At 31.5% G+C, this 10,816-nt stretch overlaps 1 protein-coding gene across 1 annotated transcript in view; it reads left to right on the plus strand.

Annotated features, from left to right (window-relative positions):
* LOC110115704 (nicastrin) overlaps positions 1-10,816 on the plus strand; it is a gene marked incomplete in the record, with an annotated part of 45,777 nt that overhangs the window by 30,104 nt on the left and 4,857 nt on the right. The window contains 3 exon segments of the mRNA XM_028699353.1: positions 387-506; positions 6,255-6,326; positions 8,141-8,281. Of these exon segments, the coding sequence (XP_028555186.1) occupies positions 387-506; positions 6,255-6,326; positions 8,141-8,281 (333 nt within the window).

Consider the following 10,816-nt stretch of genomic DNA (forward strand, 5'->3'; position numbering starts at 1 on the left):
TTCTGAATACCAATTTCCAAATTTTAGTTACCTACATGACCAAGCATCATAGACAAAAATCTAGCTTTTACATTTTGTCATATTTGTCATCTTAAAATTAAAGTAAAAATCTAGCTCTTACACGCTTATATTGATTAGTCCCCAAGTTGTATTTTGCACACAATGATATCATATGTGTTTGTTTTAGCAAACAGTCTAGCATCTCGGCCAAAAAATTTAAGTTCATGATGAACAGCAATGTGCACGAGGCATCTGATAATGAAATTAAGGAGCGTTTAATATTCATAATCAGTAAAGACTGTACTCTTTATTGTTTTGTTTTGGAACATATTGTAATTAGGCTTTCTCACTTGTTCCCTTGCCCTTATGCTATTGCATTTATTCAGCTTGTTTTTGCGGTCTTTACTGGCGAAGCATGGGGTTATCTTGGCAGTAGAAGATTTTTGCTTGAACTAGAATTGGGTGCAGATTCCTTAAAGGGACTCAACGGATCAATGATTGAACAGGTTTTTTTCTTATTTATTTATTTATTTATTTTTGAGTTGCTACTACGGATACTGCATTCATCTATTTTTACTTTCTAGATACCTTAGCATATTTAGGGTTATAGAAAACGGACATTTAAGGGCTGGATGGGCATGCTTAGTCAAAAGCGAGGCATCATTTTTATCCTTGCATGTAAAGGCTAGAAGCAAAGTTTTGTATTTTGAAAACGTTGCTATGGAACTTCTGATTATGCATACTTTGCCTCAAATTTTCCTATAGGATGCTATTTAATGTATGAATTTGAGTTTTTAATTAGGAGAGGAATGTTGGGGATAAAGAGCAAAATTTGTCTAAATAAAATAAAATGTGATGCGACTCACCATTAACCAATCCTATTTTGATATTTTGGTTTTAGAAGTTTTATTCTAATATAAAAGTTTGTTTTCTTAAAAGAAGTGATGCTTAATTTTGACTAGCCTCTTTTGTTCTAGGAACCACATAAGGATTTTATCACAAAGATCAAAGTAAGAGATCCACATTACGCTCTTTTCTATTTATCCTCCTTGCAAAAATGCGCTCTCCATAATGAATACACATAATCATGCCTACTTCATTGATGCGGACCCTTACTATTTGTTTCATAATTGGGATAAAGTTTGGTGCTGAAGGCTTTTGGAATTGTAGGAAATAACTATGTTATGACATTATGGTGAATTTTCTAGTCTACTAGGGTAGAGGGAGAGGGAGGTGGGCCACCTTGAGTCATGACTAGAACTTTGGGATGTGCCTTGAAGGTGGCCAATTGCGAGGGGAGAGGTAGAGAATTGTATCTGATTTTGGAGGAGGAATCTTATATTTTCATTCAAGCTTCAATCATTCCAAATCTTTTATTGTCTAAACTCTACATGTAGGCCTGCTGTAGCTTTAATTGATATGAAAAACCCTAGGTATTAATAAGATACATTTTCCTTATTTCAATGCCTATTTTAATTCAAATTGAAGATACAAATGAAAAAGTTAAGTGAGTATTCCATTATTCGTCCTTAGGTGGTTAACCCCCTTAAAAAAAAAGGATGCTTTTGTGGAAAGCATGTTGGAAGATTTCTTGATTCCTTTTCATTTGAATTTTCTCTCTCTCTCTCTCTCTCTCTCTCTCTCTCTCTCTCTCTCTCTCTCTCTTAATTTAAATTAATAATTTGCAATTTGGTCTGCTTTTTCAATAATTGCAATTCTAATATTCTGTTCCTCCTTAGGTGGTTAATCCCCTTAGAAAAAAAAAGGATGCTTTTGTGGAAAGCATCTTGGAAGATTTCTTGATTCCTTTTCATTTGAATTTTCTTTTCTTTATTTTGATCATCTCTCTCTCTCTTTCTTTTTTAATTTAAATTAATAATTTGCAATTTGGTCTGCTTTTTCAATAATTGCAATTCTAATATTCTGTTGATAATTTTGCAAATTTCTTTAGAACTTTCTAGATCACAGCTCCCATTTTAAGTTGCTTGCTCCTTTAAATAAATCTTGAGAAAAGGACCAAAATGGTCCCTCAACTCCTTAGGAAGGGCCTCCAACTATTTTGAGGGACCATTTTGGTCTCTCAATTCTTTAAAATGAAATCATTTTAATCCTAACATCCAAAATAATGGATGTTGTACTTAATGGTGTTACAAATATATTTTAGTAGTTTTTTGACTATACTATTTATTAGATATAGTTTTCAAATAATTATAATTAACAAAATATTAATCATTTTCTTAATAAGAAAAATTAATAGTATTTTTAGTTATAATTTTAAAAGTTTTAGTTATATTTTATCATTTACTATTTATTATATTACCATAACTTTAATTTATAGTTTTTATAAAAATATAATTAAATATTTATTTTAGTCACAAATATATTTACCAATCATAATCTATAAAATATGAATAAAATTTTTAAAATTATAACTAAACATACTATTAATTTTTCTTATTAAACAAATGATTAATAAATTTATTTTGAAAAATTCTTATCACTTAAAAATTATATCTTTTAAATAGTTTAATTAAAAAATTACTAAAATATTCCTCATTTTAACACAATTAAGTCCAACATACATTATGTTGGATGTTGGGACCAAAATAACCCCATTTTAAAGAGTTGAGGGACCAAATGGTACCTCAAGATAGTTGATAACCATTTTGATCCTTCCTAAAGAGTTTAGGGACCATTTTGGTTCTTTTTTCAATAAATTTTAATAGGTTGAGAGCTTCTCTTCTTTTATGGATCTTCTCTTTCTTTTCATCCTTCCAACTTATGGCTTCTGAGAAGGCTGGGGTGCATCAATGTTCTTTATCTGATGTTGATCATCAAGTGGGATGGTGCTTCTTGTGCTTTTTTTAGGAAGATGGATCCCTTTGTTAGCATCCTCCAGTGTGACTGCCTTTTCCGTCTTCTCTAAACGTGGAACATGTGACCAATTAACTCTATATGATTTCCCTCCTTTGATGAGTAAACCTTTGTTTTCTTGTATAGAAGATATCATCTCTATCATATATGCGGACTAACAAATATTATATGACTTACATCTAATGGTACAACTTCACATGCCATCTCATTAATGAAATCTCTAGATGAAGTAAACTTAAGAATACATTGCTTAGTGACACGACAAATCTTTTTCTTATGAAACCAACTTAAAGAATAAGATTTTTTAATGTCTTGTAGCACCTAGACTATTTAGGAACAATAGACTAATTGACTATATATATGTTTTTCCTCTCATTACAAGAAACATTTGTTGTCTTCTATAGAAGATATCATCACTCTTTCATATACGGTAAACCCAATATCTCATATACGGTAAACCCAATATTACATGACAATATCTAGTGGTACAACTTCACCTACCATCTCATTAATGGAACCTCTAGATAAAGTAAACTTAAGAATACATTGCTTATTGACCTGACAAATATTTTCTCTTATGAAATCAACTTAAAGGATAAGATTTTTGTCTAGTAGAAACCAGCTTAAGTTTCTCAACTAGAGCTTCAACTAGGTTAAAATGGCATTGACAAGGTAGATTTTACCTGAAGCTTGACATGTAAAAGTTCCTTCTTAGCCGTCTTATTAACACGTGCATGTAACATTAGGCTTAATGCAGGATCTACCTTTGTCACCTCTCACTTCAAAATTTTCTTCCAAGTTAATAGCAATGTAGTTTTCTTTCTCTATCTGATCTCCCTCCACCCCCTCCTCTCCCCATATTTGATTTCTTATTTGGATATAAGTTGCAAAAATCCTTGAGCATGTGTCCTTGCTTTCCGTAACAGCAACATCGTGGTATGTTGTCTTGCTCATTTGCAGTCAAACATTCAATTTTCTCTTTTTTTTTATAATTGCAAACTGAACTTTGTGTAATGGAAATATATTTATTTCTTTCATTGAGCGTCTTTTTGGGTACGTTTTATCTTCTTTGCAATCCGCTGACACACATATTTTTTCTAATACTTTTTTGTTATTTTGTATAATTTTTTGTGATGGAAAATTATTTTTTACAACATATCCAATAGTTTGGGGTGGCTATAAAAAAATTGTTGGCTAACTTGAAAAAGAAAATATTTATATTGCTTACATCAACTTAAAAAAAACATTTTTCCACAATAGCTTTGGAATCACTTTTATAAAAATATGCAACCACTCCAAATGGACCCGCAGTGCAATAACTTTGATGATATCTTCAAGGACATCAAATGTTTTTGAAATAATATCCTACTGGTTCAAACTATGCTCGGATACCAACTTGATTTAGAATTAGGATAAAATTTGGGTGCCACAGATTTTTGGAACTAGTAGGAAATGATTTTGTCAAGGAGTATTGATAGATTTCGTAGTCTACCTGAGAGGAGAGGGAGGGGCTGTCATCCACTTTGGGATTTGTGCTTGGGTGTTTGGGACATGCCTTGAAAGGTGTGCTGATGGAGGAGGAGAGAGGGCTTGAATAGGAGCTTTGGTCAAAATTAAAGAAGAGAGAAATGTAAATATTGCATGAACTATTGATTTATATAATTGGAAGTAACCAATTAGGTTTACGACGAAACCTAAGAATCGTTCATTGATCCAATTGGAGTACCTTTATGGGATAGACCTCAACAGAAAATTGTTAAGTAATGGTGGCAAGTGATTGAGTTCAGTAGTTCTTCATAGAAAATTAAGTACAAGTCAAAATATGTGAAATTAAAGGACATTACTTGAATGCAACTGCGGGTTCCTGGCTGCTTGTCCAGTAGTGGGTATCCGGTTCATTGCTTTGGGTATTAGAACTATGACGTTCAACCTGAATGGTTTCAATTTTAACCAATATGTAGTTGATAGTCAAGGTCGTGTTATTAACACTTGGGCTGATATTATAAATAGTGCTAATCTTGATATGGAAGTAATGCATGAATGAGTTTTCATCAAAAAGAATAAATGAAGAGGAAATTAGTTATAATTTGCCTACTTTAGATCTCTGGAATATGGAAAGAATATTTACTTTTTTTTTTCCATTTGAGGAGGAAACTTGAATTTTCATGCAAGTTTCACCTATTCGAAATCTCTTATTCTCTAGGTTACATGAAGCTTTATTTATAGCAAAAGGGATGGCAAGGCCATTTTTGACGTTGGGAATAATGTTGTGAACTCACCAAATTCATTTGAGGGTCGAAAAACAAGGATAAGAAGAACATCGAAATGATGCCAGATTTCTAGCTCACATGAAGAAACATGAAATAGTTATGACGATGAGGATGAGACAAGCAAATGAAATAAGCAATTAATTAAAAAAAGAAGAAGAAATAAACAATTTGTTTATAAAGGTCTACTGGTGGTTAATTAATTGATTCCTGTATTATGTAGCTGACTATCTATTAGTAGATTGAGCTTTGTAATTCTCTTTGGAAACTATAAATGAAGAAGAATAGAGCTGTAGTGAAAGTTATTCCCTTATTTTTCTATTTTTTTAGTTTCTTCTTTCCTTTGGAGATCTGGGTTTGCATCTCATAGTGTAGGCAACTCGAAATGCCGAAGTGACTTGGAGTACCTATCAAATACCGAAAAATTATTTCATAATTTTGTTTTGTATGATGTTTGTTAAATAGTGTTACTATGTAATATTTCTTATGTTAAGTGCGCTTCAATTAATTAAAGTGTATGTTTTGTTTGTGCTTTAAGTTTCAATGCAAAACTCAGTGTGCCACATTTTACTTTGTACGTTGATTGATGTTGGAGTACAGAAAGATCACTTTCAGTGCTCTCATGAGGATTATTTCTTCCTTTTTCTCCAAGCCATTGAGTCTTTTTCTTTCTTTTATTTTTACCCTTGCTTCTCTCCTCTTGAGGTATTCCTTTCCTCGGTTCTTCTCAGTCCCTTCTTTCTTTTTACCTCTTCAGTTCCTCCTCTACACCAGGCTTTCCATCTCAACAATAAGATATCAACAAAGCTTCACTTTGATTCTGCTGCGCAACTCATCAGCAGTTCTAACTAGTAATCACAATTCAAATCGGCTCTTCATGTTGCGAGCAGTTCACATGTAACTATGGCATTTATTACGTTTCAAGTTGTTTATTTTAAGTCCCACTCAGACATGCTTGCAATAGTGAACTGTATTCTAACTATATAGGACTGCGTGCTTTTGCAATTTATGATTCTCTCATCTTAACTTGATGGCCTAGTTTCTGTTTTCATCATTCATATTTTTTAATCGAATTTCCTCATAAGCGTTTGCCATCTTTCTCTGTATGAATAGGTCTTGGAAATTGGATCTGTTGGCAAAGGGTTAAGTGAAGGCAAAACAACTTTTTTTGCGCACTCAGGTCATGTAAGTTTTTCCATTAGTCATGCATTTTTTGTTTCTTGGTCTAGTAGTTTTATCTTTTTATCTGCTCATGTAAATTATTGGAAAAAAAAATTCATAGAGATGTGAAAATGGCTTCACAAAGAAACAAAAAATTTTTCTCCAATTAGTAAAGGCTGGGAAGAGCATGAAAAGCTCGGGTATTAAAAAATGATAGAAGGGAAGAGGGCAGATGATAGACATTGAGCTTGAGAGGAAGGTCTGTGTTTTGGTTTTCTTTCATGCTATTCTCTTATCTGATAAATGACGGGAATCTTGCAAGAATTTCTCAAGGACATGAGCATTGGACCATAGAGATCCGGATTTTCTGGTATAACAGCTTGTGCTCATGAATATATAGCAGGTGACATGTAATGTTTTCTCCATTGTCCAACAGCGGAAAGGAATACATGGTTGAAATGTTAGGAGGTTAGTATTGTGGTCCTGGTTATCAAGTGAACTACATAGGGGCGCTTGTATGAGTTTGATTTTATTTTTTGTAACGCTGACACCCCTTGTCTGGTTGAAGAATTATAAAAAGCCATGGAATTCTAACTGAAAAGATGGTTGAGGTCCTTGAGTGGGGGGCCATTTAGTCAGGAATTAAGCATCTGTAATTTATTGGATCATTAGTTGGTACCTGAAATAGTAATTGAATGGATAGTGGGTAACTGGAACAGCAATTGAATGGTACTGATATTTCTTCAGCACGATTTTTTTGAATGGTCTTCAATTTTGCCATAACTAAACGGTATTGATAAAGATAACTTACTGGAAGAGAAAACGTAAATCATATGGTCTATTAATGTGCGTAGTTGCTGATAAGCCATACTTCTGCATCGTGAAACTCTTACATAGGTTTGCCAAAATTTTCTGGTTTAGTTAATCTAATTATGATCAAGTTACTTTGTATATGAAAGATAAAATAATAGTAAACAATCATCATCATTATTAGTCTTATCCAAACAAATTTGGGTTGGCTTCAAAGAATTGTAAAAGATTGTATTTAATATTTTCCAAAGGAATGGATCAATTACAAAAATATATTCAAAATAGTCTGATGATTGTAAAATCAACATTAATAATCACCTTAAAGATGATAGAAAACAAGGATTATTGAAACACCACATTGTGAGGGAGTTGCATTGATCCGCTTCTTGTTAAAGCTAAGTTTATGTTTGCTGTTACTATTTTGTTGGAGATTAGCACCATTGCTTTAATACATTTTTATTCAATGTTACTGCGTTAATCAATCAAGACACTACTATGACTCTCCTCTGGACCTTGGGCATAATGAAGGTCGTTCTTAAATTTTAAGAGCAATCTACTTCTATTTGTTCAATAGCTATGTGAAGCTTCCTGGTGTTATTTTCTTTTTGTTTTGCTGAACTTTTTTCTCACATAGTTATTTTTTTAGTACTTATTAACTATTTTTTTTTCTTTTCTTTTTGTTTTGCTGAACTTTTTTCTCACATAGTTCTTTTTTTAGTACTTATTAACTATTTTTTTTTCTACTATTGTTTATGGCCTGCTGCTAAGCTCTGTTGTAATGTTCCTCAACTCTTTAACTAGGCTGTGTTAAACTTGTCAGTATAACAAATTTAGGCTTCGTTTGGGACGGCTTTCTTACTGCTTCTTTTTTAGTACAAAAATTTAAATTTTTTACTAGAAAACTGCTTTAAGAAGCAGTAAAAAAGCTTTCCCAAATGAAGTCTTAATTAATCTAAACATGAATTAAGAATTGCATGAGTAAGTATGAACAGTTCCTTTCTAAAATATCTATATGCTGTTCTTTACAGGATACATCGTCAACAAATGAAATGCTAGATGCCTTAAAGAAGGCAAGTTTATCACTCGGTTCAGATAATGTCAATATCAAAAAGGCTGATGTATCAAATCCTGGTGTACCACCTTCTTCGCTGATGTCATTCCTTAGAAAGGTTAGTGTAAAAATGAATCATGAGTATCATCTTATAATGATGAGTATGCATCTCATTTCATATTGAGCTATGCTTCTTCGACTTTTCTGGTACAAATGCTACTCAGTCATATTGAGTGAATCACCTGAACTCAAAGTGCTTTACATAATCACATGAAATTTATTAACTTAAAGGGCATTGCATGATAACCTTTTATCCCAAATATATAGATTTAATTGCACTTATATCTCCTATAGATAGTCAATATGACAAATACCTTGTATTTTTGAAATTATACTTTGCTCCCCTTTTGTTAGGTATTACAACACATTTTAACTCCAATTTATTTTTTCATTTTTACCCCACAGTGGGACAAAGGCTTGATGATGTTGTTGTTGTTGTACACTTGTCTCTCCTATTGTTAAATATTACAATATCTGTTGTCACCAATTTGTTAACCTAAAGTTTTAGAAATGGGAGTTTAGTTTAATTTCAAATAAATGCAGGAGAGATATGTATACTATTGATTATTAAAATGGGAGATCGGTGTGATTAACTCTTGAATGTATCTTCTCCGTATATGCATGAGTATCTTCTCCATATATGCGTGTCATTGACACTAACAACATGCTAATGTAGTTCTTAACTAATAATATAGAAAACATTGTCATAAATATATAAATTTCAAAGGATAAATTATTAATAATATTTTAAATTTATTCATTACCTTCAATGTACATCTAAAAATGCTAAAACCTTATCATGATAAAAGATTTATGGCCTTCTACTCGACATTGACTATAAATTTGAGGATCCCAATAGTCACAATTAAATTCTCATGCAACAGAAAAAAATCCTTGTAAAATTTCAATCAATAATGAAAAATATAAGTAGAAGAATAAGAAGACTGGTGAGATATCATAGAAAAAGGGGACTAAGTCATGCAAGTAAGCATCGTGCTTGTACATAGAGATAGCCTTACATGGAATTTTACTTCTCAAGTCTTACATTTGATAAAAAATCTTAGATGGAAGACAATGATTTGTTCATTCAACAAGAAATTATTAACAAACTATAAATTATTTATATATCTTAGAAATATTCTTATTTTAATAAAATAAGAACACATGGTTGAGGATGTAATTCTAAATAATAAAGGGCTTCAATAATATTTGAATGATATAAATAAGAATCGCTGAATAATAGGAAAATTCAGCTTTCACATTATCACATGAATATGAATCACCAAGAAAGGAAATACCAAAAGTTCAATCGAAGGAGTAGGATATAGCTCAACCTAATAAAGTATCAATGTTGACATAACTTTTTTATAGGTGATGAATTATTTCTTTTATTATTATTTTTTTAAATCCTTAACCACAGAAACAATAGAATTCTTGTGTATTCAATAAAAAATATATTGTTTATAGAGAAGCACATGAGTTTCATTCATCATATCTTGGATTTTTATCCATCATGGTATGTGAAAAGCTTATTTAAGGTTAGATGCAAACTCTAATTGACTAATCTAATCTAATTTAAATAAAATACTCAAATAACAAAAAAATGATGCAATACAAATGTATTATGTTATTAGTAGCATCTGTAGACTTTGATGTCCCATTAATTCTGCTTGCTTGAAAAAGTTTGGCTTCAACAAATGACTAAAATTATATTCTCTCAAGATTTTTTGCCAGGATTATTTAATATCTTGTTGTAATGTCCATTTAATCGTCACATATAGGTTTATTTTTCCACCTAACAAGGCACCTTTGATATTCATTTTTCAGCTGTTGATATAATTTCATTATTAGTAATAGCCGCTTGAATTGATTAGGATAATTGTATGGAAAATGTGCAAATATTTTATTGATATGAAACTTAGAGGTGGAAAAGTAGAAGTATCCAAGGCGTTGATTGATGATTCATAATAGAAAATTAGATCAGATACATCAACAATTGGACTAAAACTACAATTTTTTATGATGTTTAACTTGTATGCATCCTTTCTCCATTGTGTTACTTTGTATGACCATGCTTTTCTAGTTGTACATTTATTAACTTTCTTTTGGAAATCTTTTCAGATTTAGACATCTTGAGCTCATCACCTTCTTTGAATTTTTTAATTGTCATAGTTGATGACAAGCTTCTAATAAATATTTTTTATATACGTCATGTATATGATTAAGGAGTAATGCAATCCATGGAGGAGTAATAACAAAATTCTTATATGCTTACTCATGGATGGATTATAAGTAATAACAAAATTCTTATATGCTTACTAATGGATAAGATTCAGAGAAATAAAACGATTCGGTAGTAATGGAACCGCAAGAATAGGAATCAATGAATAACAAAACATTTCAGTTTCTATATTTACGTTCGAACAGAAATTGACTAGAAATAGCATTTTTACAAGTCCACTTAGAGCTATGAGAGTAGGATAAATTATGGCCCTTAAAACAACAACAGTCGAGGATTTTAGTGGAAATTCCTAACCACAGCAACAATAAGAAAATTCTTGCACCAGTAGAAAATTCTTGTCAAAAGAAATCC

The sequence above is a fragment of the Dendrobium catenatum genome, unplaced genomic scaffold (genome assembly GCF_001605985.2).
Source record: "Dendrobium catenatum unplaced genomic scaffold, ASM160598v2 fragScaff_scaffold_1260, whole genome shotgun sequence".
Classification (NCBI taxonomy): Eukaryota; Viridiplantae; Streptophyta; class Magnoliopsida; order Asparagales; family Orchidaceae; genus Dendrobium; species Dendrobium catenatum.